Genomic DNA, 27,921 nt, shown 5'->3' with positions numbered 1-27,921 from the left:
ATTTTTGTAGACTATTGATGGGTATACCTGTGATTTTCAGTTTGAAAAAATGTTTAAGAAGTATTCCAAGTTCTTATAGCCATTATGAAATATATCTGAAAGTACGTGGAGCTATCATGAAACTTATTTCAAAGTATCTAGAACTATTATTGAAGTTATTTGAAAGTACCTAGAGCTATTATGAAAACTATAACGAAGTAACTAGACCTATCATGAAAGTTATTTCAATGTATCTAGACCTATCATGAAAGTTATATCAAAGTACCTAGAGCTATCATGGAGCTTATAATAATAAACATTCTAGTGCTTCAAACTCAAATCAATTTTCGTATGAATTAATTTTAATAAAGTGACAGGTGAAAAAAACAGATACACAAAAAATAGGAAAGTTCATATAAATGTGTATATATGTAATCCTAACTATATATGTATATATACATGTAACTACACCACGTTTATTTGATCCTGCATATATATATATATATAGACATATAAATACACCATGTTAATTTCATCCTAGATACATAAATAAATACACCATGTTAATATGATCCTACATATAGGTATATATAAATACACCATGTTAATTTCAACCTACATATATTTAAATACACCATGTTATTCTTCAGTACTTGAAGAGTCTTGCTGTTCATCTTCCTTGAAACACTGTTGAAGATAAGTCTCTTCCTTCATTTTACGATTTTGAACAAAAAAAACTGTTCCCAGAGAAATGATGACAAGACAGAGAAGTCCAGCAAGTCCAACAAGCTAAATTTGGTAAAGTATAATATCATTCGATGTCAACAACTACCCCTAGATTAAATGAAGATAATACTGTGTTACAACACTGATTATGTCAATAAAACATTCAATCCAGATTTAAGTAGACGTATGGTGTGATAGAAGAATGAGTTTGTCAGTAGAAATTTTATCTTAGGTTGAGGTAAAGACACTATTTGATAGAAGAATGAGTTTGTCAGTAGAAAGTTTATCTTAGGTTGAGGTAAAGACACTATTTGATAGAAGAATGAGTTTGTCAGTAGAAAGTTTATCTTAGGTTGAGGTAAAGACACTATTTGATAGAAGAATGAGTTTGTTAGTAGAAAGTTTATCTTAGGTTGAGGTAAAGACACTATTTGATAGAAGAATGAGTTTGTCAGTAGAAAGTTTATCTTAGGTTGAGGTAAAGACACTATTTGATAGAAGAATGAGTTTGTTAGTAGAAAGTTTATCTCTGGTTGAGGTAAAGACACTATTTGATAGAAGAATGAGTTTGTTAGTAGAAAGTATATCTCTGGTTGAGGTAAAGACACTATTTGATAGAAGAATGAGTTTGTTAGTAGAAAGTTTATCTTAGGTTGAGGTAAAGACACTATTTGATAGAAGAATGAGTTTGTTAGTAGAAAGTATATCTCTGGTTGAGGTAAAGACACTATTTGATAGAAGAATGAGTTTGTCAGTAGAAAGTTTATCTTAGGTTGAGGTAAAGACACTATTTGATAGAAGAATGAGTTTGTCAGTAGAAAGTTTACCTCTGGTTGAGGTAAAGAAACTATTTGATAGAAGAATGAGTTTGTCAGTAGAAAGTTTATCTTAGGTTGAGGTAAAGACACTATTTGATAGAAGAATGAGTTTGTTAGTAGAAAGTTTACCTCTGGTTGAGGTAAAGACACTATTTGATAGAAGAATGAGTTTGTTAGTAGAAAGTTTACCTCTGGTTGAGGTAAAGACACTATTTGATAGAAGAATGAGTTTGTCAGTAGAAAGTTTATCTCTGGTTGAGGTAAAGACACTATTTGATAGAAGAATGAGTTTGTTAGTAGAAAGTTTATCTCTGGTTGAGGTAAAGACACTATTTGATAGAAGAATGAGTTTGTTAGTAGAAAGTTTATCTCTGGTTGAGGTAAAGAAACTATTTGATAGAAGAATGAGTTTGTCAGTAGAAAGTTTATCTTAGGTTGAGGTAAAGACACTATTTGATAGAAGAATGAGTTTGTTAGTAGAAAGTTTATCTTAGGTTGAGGTAAAGACACTATTTGATAGAAGAATGAGTTTGTTAGTAGAAAGTTTACCTCTGGTTGAGGTAAAGACACTATTTGATAGAAGAATGAGTTTGTCAGTAGAAAGTTTATCTCTGGTTGAGGTAAAGACACTATTTGATAGAAGAATGAGTTTGTTAGTAGAAAGTTTATCTTAGGTTGAGGTAAAGACACTATTTGATAGAAGAATGAGTTTGTTAGTAGAAAGTTTACCTCTGGTTGAGGTAAAGACACTATTTGATAGAAGAATGAGTTTGTTAGTAGAAAGTTTATCTCTGGTTGAGGTAAAGACACTATTTGATAGAAGAATGAGTTTGTCAGTAGAAAGTTTATCTTAGGTTGAGGTAAAGACACTCTTTGATAGAAGAATGAGTTTGTCAGTAGAAAGTTTATCTCTGGTTGAGGTAAAGACACTCTTTGATAGAAGAATGAGTTTGTTAGTAGAAAGTTTATCTTAGGTTGAGGTAAAGACACTATTTGATAGAAGAATGAGTTTGTTAGTAGAAAGTTTATCTTAGGTTGAGGTAAAGACACTATTTGATAGAAGAATGAGTTTGTTAGTAGAAAGTTTATCTTAGATTGAAGTAAAGACACTCTTTGATAGAAGAATGAGTTTGTCAGTAGAAAGTTTATCTTAGGTTGAGGTAAAGACACTCTTTGATAGAAGAATGAGTTTGTCAGTAGAAAGTTTATCTCTGGTTGAGGTAAAGACACTATTTGATAGAAGAATGAGTTTGTTAGTAGAAAGTTTACCTCTGGTTGAGGTAAAGACACTATTTGATAGAAGAATGAGTTTGTCAGTAGAAAGTTTATCTCTGGTTGAGGTAAAGACACTATTTGATAGAAGAATGAGTTTGTTAGTAGAAAGTTTATCTCTGGTTGAGGTAAAGACACTATTTGATAGAAGAATGAGTTTGTTAGTAGAAAGTTTACCTCTGGTTGAGGTAAAGACACTATTTGATAGAAGAATGAGTTTGTCAGTAGAAAGTTTATCTCTGGTTGAGGTAAAGACACTATTTGATAGAAGAATGAGTTTGTTAGTAGAAAGTTTATCTTAGGTTGAGGTAAAGACACTATTTGATAGAAGAATGAGTTTGTTAGTAGAAAGTTTACCTCTGGTTGAGGTAAAGACACTATTTGATAGAAGAATGAGTTTGTTAGTAGAAAGTTTATCTCTGGTTGAGGTAAAGACACTATTTGATAGAAGAATGAGTTTGTCAGTAGAAAGTTTATCTTAGGTTGAGGTAAAGACACTCTTTGATAGAAGAATGAGTTTGTCAGTAGAAAGTTTATCTCTGGTTGAGGTAAAGACACTCTTTGATAGAAGAATGAGTTTGTTAGTAGAAAGTTTATCTTAGGTTGAGGTAAAGACACTATTTGATAGAAGAATGAGTTTGTCAGTAGAAAGTTTATCTTAGGTTGAGGTAAAGACACTATTTGATAGAAGAATGAGTTTGTTAGTAGAAAGTTTATCTCTGGTTGAGGTAAAGACACTATTTGATAGAAGAATGAGTTTGTCAGTAGAAAGTTTACCTCTGGTTGAGGTAAAGACACTATTTGATAGAAGAATGAGTTTGTCAGTAGAAAGTTTACCTCTGGTTGAGGTAAAGACACTATTTGATAGAAGAATGAGTTTGTCAGTAGAAAGTTTATCTTAGGTTGAGGTAAAGAAACTATTTGATAGAAGAATGAGTTTGTTAGTAGAAAGTTTATCTCTGGTTGAGGTAAAGACACTATTTGATAGAAGAATGAGTTTGTCAGTAGAAAGTTTATCTTAGGTTGAGGTAAAGACACTATTTGATAGAAGAATGAGTTTGTTAGTAGAAAGTTTATCTTAGGTTGAGGTAAAGAAACTATTTGATAGAAGAATGAGTTTGTCAGTAGAAAGTTTATCTTAGGTTGAGGTAAAGACACTCTTTGATAGAAGAATGAGTTTGTCAGTAGAAAGTTTATCTTAGATTGAGGTAAAGACACTCTTTGATAGAAGAATGAGTTTGTCAGTAGAAAGTTTATCTTAGATTGAGGTAAAGACACTATTTGATAGAAGAATGAGTTTGTTAGTAGAAAGTTTATCTTAGGTTGAGGTAAAGACACTATTTGATAGAAGAATGAGTTTGTTAGTAGAAAGTTTATCTCTGGTTGAGGTAAAGACACTCTTTGATAGAAGAATGAGTTTGTTAGTAGAAAGTTTATCTCTGGTTGAGGTAAAGACACTATTTGATAGAAGAATGAGTTTGTCAATAGAAAGTTTATCTTAGGTTGAGGTAAAGACACTCTTTGATAGAAGAATGAGTTTGTCAGTAGAAAGTTTATCTCTGGTTGAGGTAAAGAAACTATTTGATAGAAGAATGAGTTTGTCAGTAGAAAGTTTATCTTAGATTGAGGTAAAGACACTATTTGATAGAAGAATGAGTTTGTTAGTAGAAAGTTTATCTTAGGTTGAGGTAAAGACACTATTTGATAGAAGAATGAGTTTGTCAATAGAAAGTTTATCTCTGGTTGAGGTAAAGACACTATTTGATAGAAGAATGAGTTTGTCAGTAGAAAGTTTATCTTAGGTTGAGGTAAAGACACTATTTGATAGAAGAATGAGTTTGTTAGTAGAAAGTTTATCTTAGGTTGAGGTAAAGACACTATTTGATAGAAGAATGAGTTTGTTAGTAGAAAGTTTATCTCTGGTTGAGGTAAAGACACTATTTGATAGAAGAATGAGTTTGTCAGTAGAAAGTTTATCTTAGATTGAGGTAAAGACACTATTTGATAGAAGAATGAGTTTGTTAGTAGAAAGTTTATCTCTGGTTGAGGTAAAGAAACTATTTGATAGAAGAATGAGTTTGTCAGTAGAAAGTTTATCTTAGATTGAGGTAAAGACACTATTTGATAGAAGAATGAGTTTGTTAGTAGAAAGTTTATCTTAGGTTGAGGTAAAGACACTATTTGATAGAAGAATGAGTTTGTCAATAGAAAGTTTATCTCTGGTTGAGGTAAAGACACTATTTGATAGAAGAATGAGTTTGTCAGTAGAAAGTTTATCTTAGATTGAGGTAAAGACACTATTTGATAGAAGAATGAGTTTGTTAGTAGAAAGTTTATCTTAGGTTAAGGTAAAGACACTATTTGATAGAAGAATGAGTTTGTTAGTAGAAAGTTTATCTCTGGTTGAGGTAAAGACACTATTTGATAGAAGAATGAGTTTGTCAGTAGAAAGTTTATCTTAGGTTGAGGTAAAGACACTCTTTGATAGAAGAATGAGTTTGTCAGTAGAAAGTTTATCTCTGGTTGAGGTAAAGAAACTATTTGATAGAAGAATGAGTTTGTCAGTAGAAAGTTTATCTTAGATTGAGGTAAAGACACTATTTGATAGAAGAATGAGTTTGTTAGTAGAAAGTTTATCTTAGGTTGAGGTAAAGACACTATTTGATAGAAGAATGAGTTTGTCAATAGAAAGTTTATCTCTGGTTGAGGTAAAGACACTATTTGATAGAAGAATGAGTTTGTTAGTAGAAAGTTTATCTCTGGTTGAGGTAAAGACACTATTTGATAGAAGAATGAGTTTGTCAGTAGAAAGTTTATCTTAGGTTGAGGTAAAGACACTCTTTGATAGAAGAATGAGTTTGTTAGTAGAAAGTTTATCTCTGGTTGAGGTAAAGACACTATTTGATAGAAGAATGAGTTTGTCAGTAGAAAGTTTATCTTAGGTTGAGGTAAAGACACTCTTTGATAGAAGAATGAGTTTGTCAGTAGAAAGTTTATCTCTGGTTGAGGTAAAGAAACTATTTGATAGAAGAATGAGTTTGTCAGTAGAAAGTTTATCTTAGATTGAGGTAAAGACACTATTTGATAGAAGAATGAGTTTGTTAGTAGAAAGTTTATCTTAGGTTGAGGTAAAGACACTATTTGATAGAAGAATGAGTTTGTCAATAGAAAGTTTATCTCTGGTTGAGGTAAAGACACTATTTGATAGAAGAATGAGTTTGTCAGTAGAAAGTTTATCTCTGGTTGAGGTAAAGAAACTATTTGATAGAAGAATGAGTTTGTCAGTAGAAAGTTTATCTTAGATTGAGGTAAAGACACTATTTGATAGAAGAATGAGTTTGTTAGTAGAAAGTTTATCTTAGGTTGAGGTAAAGACACTATTTGATAGAAGAATGAGTTTGTCAATAGAAAGTTTATCTCTGGTTGAGGTAAAGACACTATTTGATAGAAGAATGAGTTTGTCAGTAGAAAGTTTATCTTAGGTTGAGGTAAAGACACTATTTGATAGAAGAATGAGTTTGTTAGTAGAAAGTTTATCTTAGGTTGAGGTAAAGAAACTATTTGATAGAAGAATGAGTTTGTCAGTAGAAAGTTTATCTTAGGTTGAGGTAAAGACACTCTTTGATAGAAGAATGAGTTTGTCAGTAGAAAGTTTATCTTAGATTGAGGTAAAGACACTATTTGATAGAAGAATGAGTTTGTCAGTAGAAAGTTTATCTTAGGTTGAGGTAAAGACACTATTTGATAGAAGAATGAGTTTGTTAGTAGAAAGTTTATCTTAGGTTGAGGTAAAGACACTCTTTGATAGAAGAATGAGTTTGTCAGTAGAAAGTTTATCTTAGATTGAAGTAAAGACACTATTTGATAGAAGAATGAGTTTGTTAGTAGAAAGTTTATCTTAGATTGAGGTAAAGACACTATTTGATAGAAGAATGAGTTTGTCAGTAGAAAGTTTATCTCTGGTTGAGGTAAAGACACTCTTTGATAGAAGAATGAGTTTGTCAGTAGAAAGTTTATCTTAGATTGAAGTAAAGACACTCTTTGATAGAAGAATGAGTTTGTCAGTAGAAAGTTTATCTTAGATTGAGATAAAGACACTATTTGATAGAAGAATGAGTTTGTTAGTAGAAAGTTTATCTTAGATTGAGGTAAAGACACTATTTGATAGAAGAATGAGTTTGTCAGTAGAAAGTTTATCTCTGGTTGAGGTAAAGACACTCTTTGATAGAAGAATGAGTTTGTCAGTAGAAAGTTTATCTTAGTTGAGGTAAAGACACTCTTTGATAGAAGAATGAGTTTGTCAATAGAAAGTTTATCTTAGATTGAGGTAAAGACACTATTTGATAGAAGAATGAGTTTGTCAGTAGAAAGTATATCTTAGGTTGAGGTAAAGACACTATTTGATAGAAGAATGAGTTTGTCAGTAGAAAGTATATCTCTGGTTGAGGTAAAGACACTCTTTGATAGAAGAATGAGTTTGTCAGTAGAAAGTTTATCTCTGGTTGAGGTAAAGACACTATTTGATAGAAGAATGAGTTTGTCAGTAGAAAGTTTATCTTAGGTTGAGGTAAAGACACTATTTGATAGAAGAATGAGTTTGTTAGTAGAAAGTTTATCTCTGGTTGAGGTAAAGACACTATTTGATAGAAGAATGAGTTTGTCAGTAGAAAGTTTATCTTAGATTAAGGTAAAGACACTATTTGATAGAAGAATGAGTTTGTCAATAGAAAGTTTATCTTAGATTGATGTAAAGAAACTATTTGATAGAAGAATGAGTTTGTCAGTAGAAAGTTTATCTTAGGTTTAGATAAGATTAACATTCCTGTAGAACAGATAAACTGTTCTTATGGCAGCAGCTGTGTATATATCACTTTAAAGCATACATTATTACTGTTTTTTTATTGTAAATAGAATGGTCACATATTCTAGTTGTAATGTGACAAAGAAAAAGATACAATGTAAACATCAAGTTTGGAGCTGGTTTCAGGACGATGAATATCTGAACGATGTTCTTCTCCAGTCCAGATAGTACACATATGGTAAACCATAACATTTGGGTTAAAGTCAACATGATTAATCTCAGCGCTCTTCCAGCCTTTCTCACACCTGCACCATCCATTAGCCTCCATCACACCTTTGTGGCAGCGGATGTTCTACCAAAAGTGAAATAAATCATGAAGATATTCATTACATTCTCTGCTAACTGTCTGTATTGTCAGCAAAACTAAAAATCAAATACTCACTGCCATTTGTCAACATTTAAACAGATACACACCAATCACTATCACCTAATTGTTTGCACTGTCACTACAACTAACAACCAAATACTCTGAGTTAATTGTTACTTATAGCTAGCAAATACACACATTCAGCTAACAGCATATATAACTATAGCATATACGAATTCCATTATGTAAGGTCCTTCTTTATCGACACTATACAACCATACACTGTTGGACATTCTTGTTTAATGATTTAGTACAACCATACATTGTTGGACATTCATGTTTAATGATTTTGTACAACCATAGGCTCAGAGACAGTCTTCTTTAATAATTTAGTACAACCATATACAAATGAACATTTTTGTTTAATGATTTATTACAACTATACACTGATGGATATTAGTAAAACCATACACTGATAAACATTAGTACAATTATGCACTGTTGTAAATTATTACAGCTATATATTCTTGTTTACTGATTTAGTACAACCATACACTGATGGACATTAGTACAACAATGCACAATTGGACATTATTACACTATATATTCTTGGCCATTCTTGTTTAATGATTTAGTACAACCATACACTCTGAGACATTATTGTTTAATGATTTAATACAACCATACACTGATGGACTTTCTTGTTTATTGATTTCAAACAACCATGCACTAATGGACATTCTTCTTTAATGATTTAGTACAACCATACACTGATAAACATTAGTACAAACATGCACCATTTGACATCATTACACTATATACTCTTGGACATTCTTGTTTAATGATTCACTTGAACTATACACTCTGAGACATTCTTGTTTAATTATTTACTACAACCATACACTGATAAACATTTTGTTTAATGATTTAGTACAACCATACGCTGATAAACATTTTGTTTAATTATTTACTACAACCATACACTGATAAACATTTTGTTTAATGATTTAGTACAACCATACGCTGATAAACATTTTGTTTAATTATTTACTACAACCATACACTGATAAACATTTTGTTTAATTATTTACTACAACCATACACTGATAAACATTTTGTTTAATGATTTAGTACAACCCTACACTGATGGACATTAGTACAATCATGCACTGTTGAACATTATTAAAGCTATATATTCTTGGATCTTATTGTTTTATGATTTAGTTCAACCATACACTGATGGACTTTCTTGTTTAATGATTTATTACAACTATACCCTCTGAGATGTTGTTTAATGATTTATTAGAACCGTACACTGATTCACATTTTTGGTTAATGATTTAATACAGCTGTACAGTGTTGAACATTTTTGTTTAATGATTTAGTACAACCATACACTGTTGGACATTCCTTGTTTAATGATTTAGTACAACCATACACTGTTGGACATTCCTCGTTTAATGACATAGTACAACCATACACTGTTGGACATTCCTCGTTTAATGATATAGTACAACCATACACTGTTGGACATTCTTGTTTAATGATTTAATACAGCCATACACTCTGAGACGTTCTTGTTTAATGATTTAGTACAACCATACACTGTTGGACATTCTTGTTTAATGATTTAGTACAGCCATACACTGTTGAACATTCTTGTTTAATGATATAGTACAGCCATACACTGATGGATCTTATTGTTTAATGATTTAGTACAACCATACACTGATGGACTTTGTTGTTTAATGATTTTTACGACTATACCCTCTGAGATGTTGTTTAATGATTTGTTACGACTATACCCTCTGAGATGTTGTTTAATGATTTTTACGACTATACCCTCTGAGATGTTGTTTAATGATTTGTTACGACTATACCCTCTGAGATGTTGTTTAATGATTTGTTACGACTATACCCTCTGAGATGTTGTTTAATTATTTAGTAGAACCGTACACTGATGGACATTGTTGTTTAATGATTTGTTACAACTATACCCTCTGAGATGTTATTTAATGATTTATTACGACTATACCCTCTGAGATATTGTTTAATGATATATTACGATTATACCCTCTGAGATGTTGTTTAATGATTTAGTACAACCGTACACCGATAGTCAATATTAGAAGTCTATATTCTTGGACATTCTTGTTTAAGAGTTTTAAGGTTAATTAATTTTTTTCACTAATTAAAATATTGTATAAACATAAGTACAAAAACCCAAGATACGATAGTGAGACCATATAATTTAAGTTTTTGTGACTAATTATTACTATAGTATTGGATAATAGATGTGTTACTCTATTTGTTAATGTTGCAGCTAACTGAATTGTATTTATTACAATCTTAAAATAGTTTACATACACTATAATCCATAATATATATTTTATTCTCACAGAAGATGCGATTATTCTTATAACAGTGAAGGTTTACAGAATCTAAAGAAATCCTTACCAGTGGTAATCCACTGTAACGTTTCAATGTTGGTCCAGGAATTCCAGTTTCCATCTGTTTTGTATCCTTCTCAGTAAACTCATTGGCCAACCGCCTACAAGTATTACTAATGGGAACATATGCCTGAAAATCAAAGTTACACAATTAACTATCATGTTAATCATAGAAATATATAACTTGAAAGGTTCTATGGAAAGTGTTACATTGATATACACATATGGATGTATCGTTAGTGACTCAGTAGACATACATGACACATTCTAAATTGGCAGAGTAGGTCATACTCCAACCGCAACTTGTCCCGAAACAGTGTCTGATGTTAAATATGACGATGTCCTCAATACCCTACGATGTCCTCAATACCCTAAGATGTCCTCAATACCCTGTACAGAACCAACAGACACTAAAGATCAAAATTCCTCCCTGACGACATGAGCCTTTATATCAGTGTCTGAATCAACAACGTCAGATCATCTGATCAAGTAACGTCTACATGTGGAAACAAACACACTGGGTAATATATCCTTTTCTTGACATAATATGGTCAGTTTTTTTTACAGAAATGGCAGGCAGGCCTTGGTGGTTCTAATGAAGGTTAATCCTGACTGTCTGAAGACTTAGAACGAGAGGATTTATTTTCTTTATAAGAATCCTCAACTTTAGTACATTTAATATATACAGGTTTTTGCTGAGATGGTAAAAACTTATTTTAATTAATTATTGTTTTATGTGTTAAACTGTGGTTATCGGAAAGAGCGATGTAGTGTTTCAACTTCCATTTCTCCAAGTAAGTTTGAGGTCATCACTTGGACAACATTTTAAGTTCCTCAATTAGAAATAATTGTCTTACTATGAGGAAAATGTTGCCAATGTCGATATAATTACACCACAGAATGAAACTCTTTATAATTACACCACAGAATGAAACTCTTTATAATGACACCACAGAATGAAACTCTTTATAATTGCACTACAGAATGAAACTCTTTATAATTGCACTACAGAATGAAACTCTTTATAATTACACCACAGAATGAACCTCTTTATAATTACACCACAGAATGAAACTCTTTATAATTACACCACAGAATGAAACTCTTTATAATTACACCACAGAATGAACCTCTTTATAATTACACCACAGAATGAAACTCTTTATAATTACACCACAGAATGAAACTCTTTATAATTACACCACAGAATGAAACTCTTTATAATTACACCACAGAATGAAACACTTTATAATTACACCACAGAATGAAACTCTTTATAATTACACCACAGAATGAAACTCTTTATAATTACACCACAGAATGAAACTCTTTATCGTGGGAGAATTCCATATAAGTTTGGTTATCTTGAAATGTTTCTCGATAACGGTACTAACTCGTAATCTTTGAGAAAAGCTGCTTTGATCTTATCATAATCCATACGGTAGGAAACCTTCTCAAAATGTTGTAAATATTTATCAACTTCATTATCATTGAATGGTGGTACTTTAATATATCAATTATGATCAAACTTGTTATTTTGCCTTGTTCTATCGGAGTTCAGTCTAATCCCCATTTCTTTCAGCTTAATTTCCTTCTTGGCTTCAATACGGATCTGTTCGGTCACAAGACGTTTGTTTCAGCTTCTACATGCGCTTTTCAAGTTCGGGTTGTTTAAGTTTTAGCTAAACTTATCTCTGTCACCTAACCCTAGTCGAGTCATTTTCTCAACGCTTCTTCACGCAATAATATGTTTGTAAGATATCTTTTCTCATTGTGCATGTATATATTGACATACCGGATCACTCCTGATAGATATATATAGATATACCTAACTTTCATGTATGCCACGTCACGTCGCACTTAATTTCTAGAAATAGGAGGCGTCATAACAGCTAACATGAATTTATCCCGAAGGAATATTTCAATTAATGTCTGCCAATTACAATTTTAATGACGAGGGTGATAGGAAGCCATGATGGTGCTAGTGCGTTATGTGAAACCTTTCAAGTGTGTTAAGTATTGATACAATAAGCCTATTCACGGCAGGTTCAATCCGACACCTTACCAAGCTCCCTAACGAAACTCTCACGGTGTACAAACAAAATTAAGCCCAGAGGTTTCTTCTACACCCGTTTGGTTTAAACCTTTTCACCAAGAAAAACCAAAGTTTCTGACCATTCGGGTTGTCTTTTAGGATCCAAACTCTCTTTGATATTTGAAAGATCTAAAGCCAAAATTTCTGCCACAGTTTGTAATGGATTATAATGGAGTATAAAGTAAAGACATGGTGTTGGATCACTTAGACCGGAGCCAAGTGCATGAAATGTATTATAAAAGTAAAAATATAGGTTCATTTTAAACTTCAATCATTTACAAACTGAAACCATTTCTATTACTTCAACAAACAAACAAACCTCTTTAATCAACGGATACTATAAATTAAGAAACAACAAATATTTTTCCAATTGCATTGTATACGTTTCATTTTATACTTTAAGCAGATCGACTTAAAACAATGTTAGGTTATAGTTTTATTGGTAAGCATGACGACACATTGTTAGAACGTACTGTCACCAGCTTTCTTATATATTAATATTGTTAATCTAAGTGATTTTTACCAATTATTAATTCCATGAATGATCTTAAGTTTGATTGGCCCACAAAGAAGACGTTTGACTCCTCGACTGTATATTTTGCCTATTTGTTGGTCAAGTTTCTTTGAGTTAGCTAGGAACCACGAGGAGTGAGGTGGTAGTAATTACCCCGTTATTTATGAATGGTTATATGCTACTGTAATCTGGTAGTTATGTAGATACATATATAAACCAGTGGTAATATATACAAAACGTTGATCATCTGGTAGTAATAACTTACAATATCCGGATGGTTTCCTTCTGATTTGGATATACATTCTGGAACTTTTTCACAGAGTCTTGAATTCTCATCAAAGAAGTTCCTGTTGCCACTATACTTGTTTACACAGTCAACCGGATGACACTCATCCAAAGGATCTTCATCATCACTTTTGCAGTCGTATATTTCAACGAATTTCAAATAATCTAATCATATTGAAATAACCGATAGATTAACACTGACTTCAGTGCAATGTCAACAACGCTTCTCTAACTTAATCCGATGATTTTACTAATATTTTTAAGAAATTAGTCTATTACAACTTATTTGTGTTGATCTAGTTGACTTCACAAAGTTATTTCACTAAATATTCAGTAATACTACAAATCTAAAACACTTAACACTGGACAACTAATCTAGATTCAAGAAACAACACAAACCATAATTTGTCCATAGACTGAAAGACACTAATAGTTTCTTTGTTGTTGTTTTACAATTTTGCGCAAAGCTACACGAGGGCTATCTGCGCTAGCTGTCTCTAATTTAGCAGTGTAAAACTAGAGGGAAGGCAGCTAGTCATCACCACCCACCGCCAACTCTTGGGCTATTTTTTTTACTTAAAAATAGTGGGATTGATCGTAACTTTATAACGTCCCCACGGCTGAAAGGGCGAGCATTTTTGATGTGACGGGAATTTGAACCCGCGACCTTCAGATTATGAGTCGAATGTCTTAACCACCTGGCCATGCCATGCCCCATAAATATTGTATCAAAAACCTGTTGAGATGAAACATATTTATGTGTGCCAAACAGGATATGTATCATCATTTGGATTTCCTTTTTGATGTATTTCCTATATTTGTTCGTGTAATTGTACCCTAAACAAATTTAATATTTCTATCCGAAAGGTTTGATCTCTGAAGAATTTACAGCTAAAGATCCCTGAGATCTGCTTATCAAATGCCAAAATTTTCTCTTGACAAATAATATGTTTTGGGTACAATAGGTGTGAAATTTTTCTATACCAATATTTCTCTAGGTGTGAAATCTTTCTATACCAATATTTCTCTAGGTGTGAAATTTTTCTATATCAATATTTCTCTAGGTGTGAAATCTTTCTATACCAATATTTCTCTAGGTGTGAAATCTTTCTATACCAATATTTCTCTAGGTGTGAAATTTTTCTATATCAATATTTCTCTAGGTGTGAAATCTTTCTATACCAATATTTCTCTAGGTGTGAAATCTTTCTATACCAATATTTCCCTAGGTGTGAAATTTTTCTATACCAATATTTCCCTAGGTGTGAAATTTTTCTATATCAATATTTCTCTAGGTGTGAAATCTTTCTATACCAATATTTCTCTAGGTGTGAAATCTTTCTATACCAATATTTCTCTAGGTGTGAAATCTTTCTATACCAATATTTCTCTAGGTGTGGAATCTTTCTATACCAATATTTCCCAGGATAAACAATTAAAAATGATTTCTGCCCTTTGCATTCTACAACATACTGACTGTCATCATGGATTGATGCGAAAATGTTTCACTTTATCCATTCATCAGTTAGTTGTTTATATATATATAAACAGAACCATAAGGATTAGTACAAATCCTTTCCCCAAATTTGTACTCACGTATTAAAGAAAACTTCCTTACCTTACAATCATTATAACAGGATGTTTAAACCTTGAACATATTATTAAACAAAACTTCCTTACCTTACAATCATTATAACAGGATGTATAAACCTTGAACTTATTATTAAATAAAACTTCCTTACCTTACAATCATTATAACAGGATGTATAAACCTTGAACTTATTATTAAATAAAACTTCCTTACCTTACAATCATTATAACAGGATGTATAAACCTTGAACTTATTATTAAATAAAACTTCCTTACCTTACAATCATTATAACAGGATGTATAAACCTTGAACTTATTATTAAATAAAACTTCCTTACCTTACAATCATTATAACAGGATGTATAAACCTTGAACTTATTATTAAATAAAACTTCCTTACCTTACAATCATTATAACAGGATGTATAAACCTTGAACTTATTATTAAATAAAACTTCCTTACCTTACAATCATTATAACAGGATGTATAAACCATGAACTTATTATTAAATAAAACTTCCTTACCTTACAATCATTATAACAGGATGTATAAACCTTGAACTTATTATTAAATAAAACTTCCTTACCTTACAATCATTATAACAGGATGTATAAACCTTGAACTTATTATTAAATAAAACTTCCTTACCTTACAATCATTATAACAGGATGTATAAACCTTGAACTTATTATTAAACAAAACTTCCTTACCTTACAATCATTATAACAGGATGTATAAACCTTGAACTTATTATTAAATAAAACTTCCTTACCTTACAATCATTATAACAGGATGTATAAACCTTGAACTTATTATTAAATAAAACTTCCTTACCTTACAATCATTATAACAGGATGTATAAACCTTGAACTTATTATTAAATAAAACTTCCTTACCTTACAATCATTATAACAGGATGTATAAACCTTGAACTTATTATTAAATAAAACTTCCTTACCTTACAATCATTATAACAGGATGTATAAACCTTGAACTTATTATTAAATAAAACTTCCTTACCTTACAATCATTATAACAGGATGTATAAACCTTGAACTTATTATTAAATAAAACTTCCTTACCTTACAATCATTATAACAGGATGTATAAACCTTGAACTTATTATTAAACAAAACTTCCTTACCTTACAATCATTATAACAGGATGTATAAACCTTGAACTTATTATTAAATAAAACTTCCTTACCTTACAATCATTATAACAGGATGTATAAACCTTGAACTTATTATTAAATAAAACTTCCTTACCTTACAATCATTATAACAGGATGTATAAACCTTGAACTTATTATTAAATAAAACTTCCTTACCTTACAATCATTATAACAGGATGTATAAACCTTGAACTTATTATTAAATAAAACTTCCTTACCTTACAATCATTATAACAGGATGTATAAACCTTGAACTTATTATTAAAAAACTTCCTTAAAACTTCCTTACCTTACAATCATTATAACAGGATGTATAAACCTTGAACTTATTATTAAATAAAACTTCCTTACCTTACAATCATTATAACAGGATGTATAAACCTTGAACTTATTATTAAATAAAACTTCCTTACCTTACAATCATTATAACAGGATGTATAAACCTTGAACTTATTATTAAATAAAACTTCCTTACCTTACAATCATTATAACAGGATGTATAAACCTTGAACTTATTATTAAATAAAACTTCCTTACCTTACAATCATTATAACAGGATGTATAAACCTTGAACTTATTATTAAATAAAACTTCCTTACCTTACAATCATTATAACAGGATGTATAAACCTTGAACTTATTATTAAATAAAACTTCCTTACCTTACAATCATTATAACAGGATGTATAAACCTTGAACTTATTATTAAATAAAACTTCCTTACCTTACAATCATTATAACAGGATGTATAAACCTTGAACTTATTATTAAATAAAACTTCCTTACCTTACAATCATTATAACAGGATGTATAAACCTTGAACTTATTATTAAATAAAACTTCCTTACCTTACAATCATTATAACAGGATGTATAAACCTTGAACTTATTATTAAATAAAACTTCCTTACCTTACAATCATTATAACAGGATGTATAAACCTTGAACTTATTATTAAATAAAACTTCCTTACCTTACAATCATTATAACAGGATGTATAAACCTTGAACTTATTATTAAATAAAACTTCCTTACCTTACAATCATTATAACAGGATGTATAAACCTTGAACTTATTATTAAATAAAACTTCCTTACCTTACAATCATTATAACAGGATGTATAAACCTTGAACTTATTATTAAATAAAACTTCCTTACCTTACAATCATTATAACAGGATGTATAAACCTTGAACTTATTATTAAATAAAACTTCCTTACCTTACAATCATTATAACAGGATGTATAAACCTTGAACTTATTATTAAATAAAACTTCCTTACCTTACAATCATTATAACAGGATGTATAAACCTTGAACTTATTATTAAATAAAACTTCCTTACCTTACAATCATTATAACAGGATGTATAAACCTTGAACTTATTATTAAATAAAACTTCCTTACCTTACAATCATTATAACAGGATGTATAAACCTTGAACTTATTATTAAATAAAACTTCCTTACCTTACAATCATTATAACAGGATGTATAAACCTTGAACTTATTATTAAATAAAACTTCCTTACCTTACAATCATTATAACAGGATGTATAAACCTTGAACTTATTATTAAATAAAACTTCCTTACCTTACAATCATTATAACAGGATGTATAAACCTTGAACTTATTATTAAATAAAACTTCCTTACCTTACAATCATTATAACAGGATGTATAAACCTTGAACTTATTATTAAATAAAACTTCCTTACCTTACAATCATTATAACAGGATGTATAAACCTTGAACTTATTATTAAATAAAACTTCCTTACCTTACAATCATTATAACAGGATGTATAAACCTTGAACTTATTATTAAATAAAACTTCCTTACCTTACAATCATTATAACAGGATGTATAAACCTTGAACTTATTATTAAATAAAACTTCCTTACCTTACAATCATTATAACAGGATGTATAAACCTTGAACTTATTATTAAATAAAACTTCCTTACCTTACAATCATTATAACAGGATGTATAAACCTTGAACTTATTATTAAAACTTCCTTAAAACTTCCTTACCTTACAATCATTATAACAGGATGTATAAACCTTGAACTTATTATTAAATAAAACTTCCTTACCTTACAATCATTATAACAGGATGTATAAACCTTGAACTTATTATTAAATAAAACTTCCTTACCTTACAATCATTATAACAGGATGTATAAACCTTGAACTTATTATTAAATAAAACTTCCTTACCTTACAATCATTATAACAGGATGTATAAACCTTGAACTTATTATTAAATAAAACTTCCTTACCTTACAATCATTATAACAGGATGTATAAACCTTGAACTTATTATTAAATAAAACTTCCTTACCTTACAATCATTATAACAGGATGTATAAACCTTGAACTTATTATTAAATAAAACTTCCTTACCTTACAATCATTATAACAGGATGTATAAACCTTGAACTTATTATTAAATAAAACTTCCTTACCTTACAATCATTATAACAGGATGTATAAACCTTGAACTTATTATTAAATAAAACTTCCTTACCTTACAATCATTATAACAGGATGTATAAACCTTGAACTTATTATTAAACAAAACTTCCTTACCTTACAATCATTATAACAGGATGTATAAACCTTGAACTTATTATTAAATAAAACTTCCTTACCTTACAATCATTATAACAGGATGTATAAACCTTGAACTTATTATTAAATAAAACTTCCTTACCTTACAATCATTATAACAGGATGTATAAACCTTGAACTTATTATTAAATAAAACTTCCTTACCTTACAATCATTATAACAGGATGTATAAACCTTGAACTTATTATTAAATAAAACTTCCTTACCTTACAATCATTATAACAGGATGTATAAACCTAAACCTTGAACTTATTATTAAATAAAACTTCCTTACCTTACAATCATTATAACAGGATGTATAAACCTTGAACTTATTATTAAATAAAACTTCCTTACCTTACAATCATTATAACAGGATGTATAAACCTTGAACTTATTATTAAATAAAACTTCCTTACCTTACAATCATTATAACAGGATGTATAAACCTTGAACTTATTATTAAATAAAACTTCCTTACCTTACAATCATTATAACAGGATGTATAAACCTTGAACTTATTATTAAATAAAACTTCCTTACCTTACAATCATTATAACAGGATGTATAAACCTTGAACTTATTATTAAACAAAACTTCCTTACCTTACAATCATTATAACAGGATGTATAAACCTTGAACTTATTATTAAATAAAACTTCCTTACCTTACAATCATTATAACAGGATGTATAAACCTTGAACTTATTATTAAATAAAACTTCCTTACCTTACAATCATTATAACAGGATGTATAAACCTTGAACTTATTATTAAATAAAACTTCCTTACCTTACAATCATTATAACAGGATGTATAAACCTTGAACTTATTATTAAACAAAACTTCCTTACCTTACAATCATTATAACAGGATGTATAAACCTTGAACTTATTATTAAATAAAACTTCCTTACCTTACAATCATTATAACAGGATGTATAAACCTTGAACTTATTATTAAATAAAACTTCCTTACCTTACAATCATTATAACAGGATGTATAAACCTTGAACTTATTATTAAATAAAACTTCCTTACCTTACAATCATTATAACAGGATGTATAAACCTTGAACTTATTATTAAACAAAACTTCCTTACCTTACAATCATTATAACAGGATGTATAAACCTTGAACTTATTATTAAATAAAACTTCCTTACCTTACAATCATTATAACAGGATGTATAAACCTTGAACTTATTATTAAATAAAACAAAACTTCCTTACCTTACAATCATTATAACAGGATGTATAAACCTTGAACTTATTATTAAATAAAACTTCCTTACCTTACAATCATTATAACAGGATGTATAAACCTTGAACTTATTATTAAATAAAACTTCCTTACCTTACAATCATTATAACAGGATGTATAAACCTTGAACTTATTATTAAATAAAACTTCCTTACCTTACAATCATTATAACAGGATGTATAAACCTTGAACTTATTATTAAATAAAACTTCCTTACCTTACAATCATTATAACAGGATGTATAAACCTTGAACTTATTATTAAATAAAACTTCCTTACCTTACAATCATTATAACAGGATGTATAAACCTTGAACTTATTATTAAATAAAACTTCCTTACCTTACAATCATTATAACAGGATGTATAAACCTTGAACTTATTATTAAATAAAACTTCCTTACCTTACAATCATTATAACAGGATGTATAAACCTTGAACTTATTATTAAATAAAACTTCCTTACCTTACAATCATTATAACAGGATGTATAAACCATGAAGTTATTATTAAATAAAACTTCCTTACCTTACAATCATTATAACAGGATGTACAAGCCGTGTACTACTTATTTATGAAAACTTCCTTACCTTACCATCATTATAACAGGATGTATAAACCTTGTACTACTATTATTAAGGAAAACTTCCTTACCTTGCCATCATTATAACAGGATGTATAAACCTTGTACTACTTATTTATGAAAACTTCCTTACCTTACAATCTTTATAACAGGATGTACAAACTGTGAACTTATTATTAAACAAAACTTCCTTACCTTACCATCATTATAACTGGATGTATAAACCTTGAACTTACTTATTAAAGAAAACTTCCTTACCTTACCATCATTATAACTGGATGTACAAGCCGTGTACTACATATTAAGGAAAACTTCCTTACCTTGCCATCATTACAACTGGATGTACAAGCTGTGTACTACTTATTAAGGAAAACTTCCTTACCTTGCCATCATTACAACTGGATGTACAAGCCGTGTACTACTTATTAAAGAAAACTTCCTTACCTTGCCATCGTTACAACTGGATGTACAAGCCGTGTACTACTTATTCAGGAAAACTTCCTTACCTTGCCATCATTACAACTGGATGTACAAGCCGTGTACTACTTATTAGGAAAACTTCCTTACCTTGCCATCATTACAACTGGATGTACAAGCCGTGTACTACTTATTCAGGAAAACTTCCTTACCTTGCCATCATTACAACTGGATGTACAAGCCGTGTACTACTTATTAAGGAAAACTTCCTTACCTTGCCATCATTACAACTGGATGTACAAACCGTGTATACTACTTATTAAGGAAAACTTCCTTACCTTGCCATCGTTACAACTGGATGTACAAGCCGTGTACTACTTATTAAGGAAAACTTCCTTACCTTGCCATCATTACAAGTGGATGTACAAGCCGTGTACTACTTATTATGGAAAACTTCCTTACCTTGCCATCATTACAACTGGATGTACAAGCCGTGTACTACTTATTAAGGAAAACTTCCTTACCTTGCCATCATTACAACTGGATGTACAAGGTGTGTACTACTTATTAAGGAAAATTTCCTTACCTTGCCATCATTACAACTGGATGTACAAGCCGTGTACTACTTATTAAGGAAAACTTCCTTACCTTGCCATCATTACAACTGGATGTACAAGCCGTGTATACTACTTATTAAGGAAAACTTCCTTACCTTGCCATCGTTACAACTGGATGTACAAGCCGTGTACTACTTATTAAGGAAAACTTCCTTACCTTGCCATCATTACAACTGGATGTATAAACCTTACTCTACTGATTCACTTGTGTTTCTGTTTGTGCTTCAACATTTTTAACAACACTTTACTTGTACTTATGTGTGTTTAAACCTTGTTGACAGTTAACTAAGTATATTGCAAAATATATGATAAATATATATATTATAATAATGTGAGGAAAGAAACATTGTCTATTATATATAATATGGAAAATACTTTAAAGAAATGTTTAGCTGATAAACAATTCATAGAGGTTATAATGTTGTAGAGAGTATGAAAATAAAATGAAAAATATACTGTAACACAAAATATGATAAAATATTAAATCTTAGTGACAAGTTTAAACCTTGAAGCACATAAAAACTCAGTATGTTGATAATAGTGAGAGATGTTTGAAACAGATGTACAGAATGAAACTTGATTATTATTTTTATATAAACAGAACATCAAACTATAAGCAGAATAAAAATCATAGTATGCAAAGAAGAGAACTGTATTACTTTTAAAGAAGCGAGGTAGTTGGGAAAGTGAACCTCGTGGAATGTACGTATTAAACTCGATGTCTTCCGTCAACTGTCCTCCATCTGAGGAGAATATCCTGATCCTACAGTTTCCTTTCCGGTCATGCAGGTACTTTTGGGAATAAAGAGATGACGTACTGATAAAAAGCTTGGATTTAAGAATGTCCCTATTAGTAATACAGAAATTAGTACTGGATTTATGTTAACATTTCTTTTATCAAATATTGAAGTTTTAAAAAGACACCTGTTTAAATAATATTCATAAAATGTAGACTGAATAAATCATGTTTGTACTATGATTGAATTAAGATCAAGCCTAGGCATGGCCAGGTGGTTTAAGGCGTTTGACTCCCTGTCGCACCAAACATGCTCGCTCTTTCAGTGGTGGGGCGTTATTATGTGACGCTCAATCCCACTATTCGTTGGTAAAAAAAAGTAGCTCAAGAGTTGAGAGTGGGTGGTGAATACGAGCTGTCTTACCTCTAGTCTAACACTGCTAAATGAGGGATGGATAGCAAAGATAGCTCTCGAGTAATTTTGCGCGAAATTCAGAAACAAACAAATTAAAGTTCTGACGTAATTTCATCATTAATGATTTGATTTAATTTTATCATTAAAGTTCTGGCAGAATTTCATCATTAAAGGTTTTATTTAATTTTATCGTTAAAGTTCTGACAGAATTTCTTCATTAAAGGTTTGATTTAATTTTATCATTAAAGTTCTGACAGAATTTCATCATTAAAGGTTTTATTTAATATCATCATTAAAGGTTTTATTTAATATCATCATTAAAGTTCTGACGTAATTTCATCATTAAATGTTTTATTTAATTTTATCGTTAAAGTTCTGACAGAATTTCTTCATTGAAGGTTTTATTTAATTTTATCATTAAAGTTCTGACGTAATTTCATCATTAAAGGTTTTATTTAATTTTATCATTAAAGTTCTGACGTAATTTCATCATTAAAGGTTTTATTTAATATCATCATTAAAGTTCTGACGTAATTTCATCATTAAAGGTTTTATTTAATTTTATCGTTAAAGTTCTGACAGAATTTCTTCATTAAAGGTTTGATTTAATTTCAAATTTTTTTTCTGAGATGTTTTGTTATAGAATATTTTTCTTTTCCAAATTTCATAATTTTTTATGCTTGATTCAGATATTTTGTTATGAATTTTTCTATATATCATTACTAGTTTTTCCACAAATTTGGATAATTGACAGTAATACAGAGAGTGTTTTATTGGAACCACCCAATAAATCTCTTATTATTTACCGTAGTTGGATAGAGAAGAGTCATGGTCTTTGTGGTTCCTGGAAAGATATTCCCCATGTGACCTCCAATAAGGTGAATTGACTGTTGTGGTGAAGAAAATGGGGTCATGAGAACTTTGTCCAATTTTAGTTTAAGACTGATGTATCTCATCAAAATAAAATCATTTTAATTTAACTAACACTTGATTTATTATTTTATCTTTTTAAATTAACCTAAAGGTCATACATTACATGTTATATGTAACGTTATTTAAATACAGTTTTCTCTTAATATATCGTGTTAAAGACATCTTATGATTTCCATAAACGTAGTTATTACCAAACCAAAATGACAACTTCACAACATTACCTGTAAACAAAATTAATTACATGAGTATCAGAGCAAATGAGTACAATGTATAATGACATTTATACAAGCACAAAAAAAAAATGTAATCAGAGTCTGATTAAAGTAAGAACTGGTAAGTTACAAACTAGGTAGGAGGTTAGTGTACAGTTACAATAAAACATCATGTACAACTATAGTCTGTGAACCAGTCAGTTGAAATTAGACACAAATCATGAGAAATGTCAATGTGTAAACGAGTCAGTTGAAATTAGAAATCATGAGTAATGTTCACGTGTGAACGAGTCATTTCAAATTAGATACAAATCAGGAGTAATGTTAGTGTGTGAACCAGCCACTTGAGATTAGAGAGTAGTCATCAGTAAAGTTAGTGAGTGAACGAGTCAGTTGAAATTAGATGCAAACAATGAGTAATGTTAGTGTGTGAAAGAGTCACTTGATATTAGACACAAATTATAAATAATAATTTGTGAACGAGTCACTTGAACTCTACACTGTGAATGTTCAAGATACCTCACAATCTTCTCTCTTATTAATTTTCTCACAGCATTTCTCCTGGGTGACAAAGAGGTCGTAAGGAATCCTTCCAATGTTCAGTACAGTCAGGTCTAAAGATAAAGAGTGAATAAATAAATAAGGTGAAGGAGGTTCCTGCGACAAACTGTGTTTGTAATAAGGTTTCAGTGGATTCCTGTGTGTAGTGGAGGATAAGGGTATTAAAGAGATGAGCTATGGGTGAAGATTAAATGGACTCATGAGATAAACTGTGAGTGCGGTGGTTAAGGAAATTCATTTGGGTGATACATTTTAAATAGACAGTTGTTTTCTTTAATTAACTGGTATAACTGCCACTAGGATATAAATCATTGGATTTATATGTTTAAAAGAATAGTATTCCTGTTATGTTGAATTTTTCATTGGTAGACTGCCTTATTAGATAAATAGATGTGGAAGGACTATGATTATAAAATCATCATTTAAGGTTTATATAACATTGTTACATACACTTAAAAGCTTGTTTATATAATATTATTATTACACACAATGGTATGCTAGTTTTATACAATATTATTATACAATTTGGGGTGGTAGTTTGATAAAATAATATTAATAGCACTAGTATAGAACTTTTATATAATATTATTAACACAGTGGTATGGCAGTTTTACATATTATTACACACACAAGTATAGTAGTTTTATATAATAAACACTGTTGTACTAGTGTTATATAATATTTTTACGCATACCAATACGGTAGTTTTATATAATATTCTTTCTTACACATACAGGTATAGTAGTGTAATATAATATCATCACACATCTGGTATGATAGTTTTAAATAATACCACACACACGAGTACGATAGTTTTATATAATATTACTAAACACATAGGTGTGGTAGTTTTACATACCATTATAACATACATTGGTATGGTTGTTTTCTATAACATTATTACATATACTGCTATGATTCTTCCAAATAATAATATTACACACACTGGTGTTGTAGTTTTATATAATATTATTACACACAAGTGTAGTAGTTATATATAATAATATTACACACACTGGTGTTGTAGTTTTATATAATATTATTACACACATGTGTAGTAGTTATATATAATAATATTACACACACTGGTGTTGTAGTTTTATATAATATTATTACACACATGTGTAGTAGTTATATATAATAATATTACACACACTGGTGTTGTAGTTTTATATAATATTATTACACACATGTGTAGTAGTTATATATAATAATATTACACGCACTAGCATGGTAGATTCACATAATATTATCACACACACTGGTATGATAGTTATATATAATATTATTACACACACTGGTATGGTATTTCTATATAATACTATTACACAAAGTGGTATGGTAGTTCTATATAATACTATTTCACACACACGTATGGCAGTTTTGTATCATATCATTACAATGGCATAGGTGTGTTTCATAAGCCCCTCGCTAGTACAGCGGTATGTCTCCGGATTTACAACGTTAAAATCAGCGGTTCGATTCTCCGCGGTGGGCTGAGTAGATAGCTCTATGTGGCTTTGCTATAAGAAACACACACACATAAAGTGTTTTATAATATTATTACACATACCTTTCTCATAGTATCATATAATATTATTACAGATCGTAGTTTTATATGATATGATTATCCGTACTGATATGGTAGTTTTATATAATATTATTATACATACTTGTTTTGTAGTTTTATATAATATTATTACACACACTGATGTGGTAGTTTTATATAATATTATTATTCATACTTATTTTGTAGTTTTATATAATATTATTACACACACTGATGTGGTAGTTTTATATAATATTATTATACATACTTGTTTTGTAGTTTTATATAATATTATTACACACACTGATGTGGTAGTTTTATAAAATATAATTTATTAGACACACCGGTATTTTTGTTTTGTATAATATTATTATACACATTGGTATGTTAGTTTTATATAGTAAATTTACCCACATTATTGTGGTAGTTTTATATAATATTATTACACACTGGTGTGGTAGTTTTATGTGATATTATTACACACACTAATATGGTAATTTCATATAATACTATTACACAGACTGGTATGTTTATCTTCCACATCTAGTATCCCAGGTGTTTGTGGTAATGTGTTTGTATTCCTTATTAACTGTCCCGGGTATTTGTAGTAATGTGTTTATCTTACTTACCAAATGTCTAGGTTATCTGTAGTAATGTGTTTCTCTTTCTTACCAAGTGTCCTGGGTATCTGTAGTAATGTGTTTCTCTTTCTTACCAAGTGTCCTGGGTATCTGTAGTAATATGTTTATCTTACATGTTTTACATATTGAAATTACCTAGTTTATAACGTTTCACTAGGGTCGGTCTCCTGTCCTAAGTATAGTCTGATACAGTGTTAATCATATGTTTGTTAAATGGTCCCAGAATAACATTGTCTCAAATGATCTGAATCGATATTTATGACTTTTTACAACTTATTATTTTAATAATAAAATAACGCGACGTAACTTATTCCCACATGGTCATTTATTATGAGATAAATTAGCAACATAAGATAAGGTCATTAATATATGCTGATATCGAAAAAATTAAATTTATTTTCTTCTGAAAACTGGTATTTGAATATTTCCTAGCTTTATATAAGTTATTTTTTTTTTTATGTTACAAAGCCACATCGGGCTATCTGCTCAGCCCACCGAGGAGAATCGAACTCCTGATTTTAGAGTTATAAATCCGGAGACTTACCGCTGTACTAGCGGTGGTATTATATAATTTAAAGTAAACGAATGTTGAGTCATGAAGGGTTCCCGATCATTTGTAATACGTTTAAAGCATAACTTACATATAGCAAGACCACAGTCGTCTTGACGAATGGCTTCAACTCCTTTATCCTTGATGTTTAACATGTGAAAAGAAAGACTAGTTATTGTTACCAGAGTGTGATTTACCAACATCAGTATAAACTGAAATCGTTTATCTTTAAAGGTAATAAAAAATCCTTACTATAGAGGGCGCCATAGAATGTCCAGAAATATCTCTTCAACACGCACTTTCATCCTTGCTGTACACTTTAAAATATGTGGTTGCAAGGTGATAAGCATGTATCAGTTACTATACGTGATTGAAAATGTTTATAAAGTGACACTGAAAAGGGAAACAAGTAATCTATCTCAACTTGTTCATGATACAATTATATTTTGTATTAGAATATGTTTGGATAAAAAAATCAGTGATATGGCAAGTTAAGTGATTTAACCTCACCTTAACGATAAGTAACAGTTCTTCATGTTTCTTATCCATGTCAGAAGTCGCTTGACTTGTAGTCACTGTTTCTTCCCCTTCAATGGCAGAAAATGTCTTAATTATATCAGGGTTTTCTTGTATTCCCACAAAACACCCATGTCTTAGCAGGAAGCAGAGAATAACCGTGATAAAAACTGTACTTTGTGTCTCCATTTTATCTCTAAAGAAAAACACACTTACTAATCATCACACCTAACAATGAAAACACGTCAT

The 27,921-nt window shown here is 30.0% G+C and overlaps 1 protein-coding gene across 2 annotated transcripts; it reads right to left on the bottom strand.

Annotated features, from left to right (window-relative positions):
* Nucleotides 1-344: 344 nt before the first annotated feature.
* On the bottom strand, nucleotides 345-27,921 carry LOC143228193 (uncharacterized). 2 transcript variants are annotated; one of them, XM_076459499.1, is made up of 9 exons: nucleotides 27,667-27,921; nucleotides 27,248-27,296; nucleotides 24,375-24,469; nucleotides 23,517-23,597; nucleotides 22,219-22,351; nucleotides 13,288-13,472; nucleotides 10,421-10,543; nucleotides 7,751-7,948; nucleotides 345-768 (listed from the first exon to the last, which is right to left on the bottom strand). In XM_076459499.1, exons 1-9 carry the CDS (start codon nucleotides 27,859-27,861, stop codon nucleotides 619-621), a joined length of 1,209 nt encoding a protein of 402 aa, XP_076315614.1. In that variant the 5' UTR covers nucleotides 27,862-27,921; the 3' UTR covers nucleotides 345-618. The 2 variants fall into 2 exon arrangements, with proteins under 2 accessions (XP_076315614.1, XP_076315615.1); XM_076459500.1 differs by lacking the exon at nucleotides 23,517-23,597.

The sequence above is a fragment of the Tachypleus tridentatus genome, chromosome 10, assembly GCF_004210375.1.
Source record: "Tachypleus tridentatus isolate NWPU-2018 chromosome 10, ASM421037v1, whole genome shotgun sequence".
NCBI classification, from domain to species: Eukaryota; Metazoa; Arthropoda; class Merostomata; order Xiphosura; family Limulidae; genus Tachypleus; species Tachypleus tridentatus.
The sequence above is the reverse complement of the archived record's forward strand: the minus strand, read 5'-3'. Positions and strand labels throughout refer to the sequence as shown.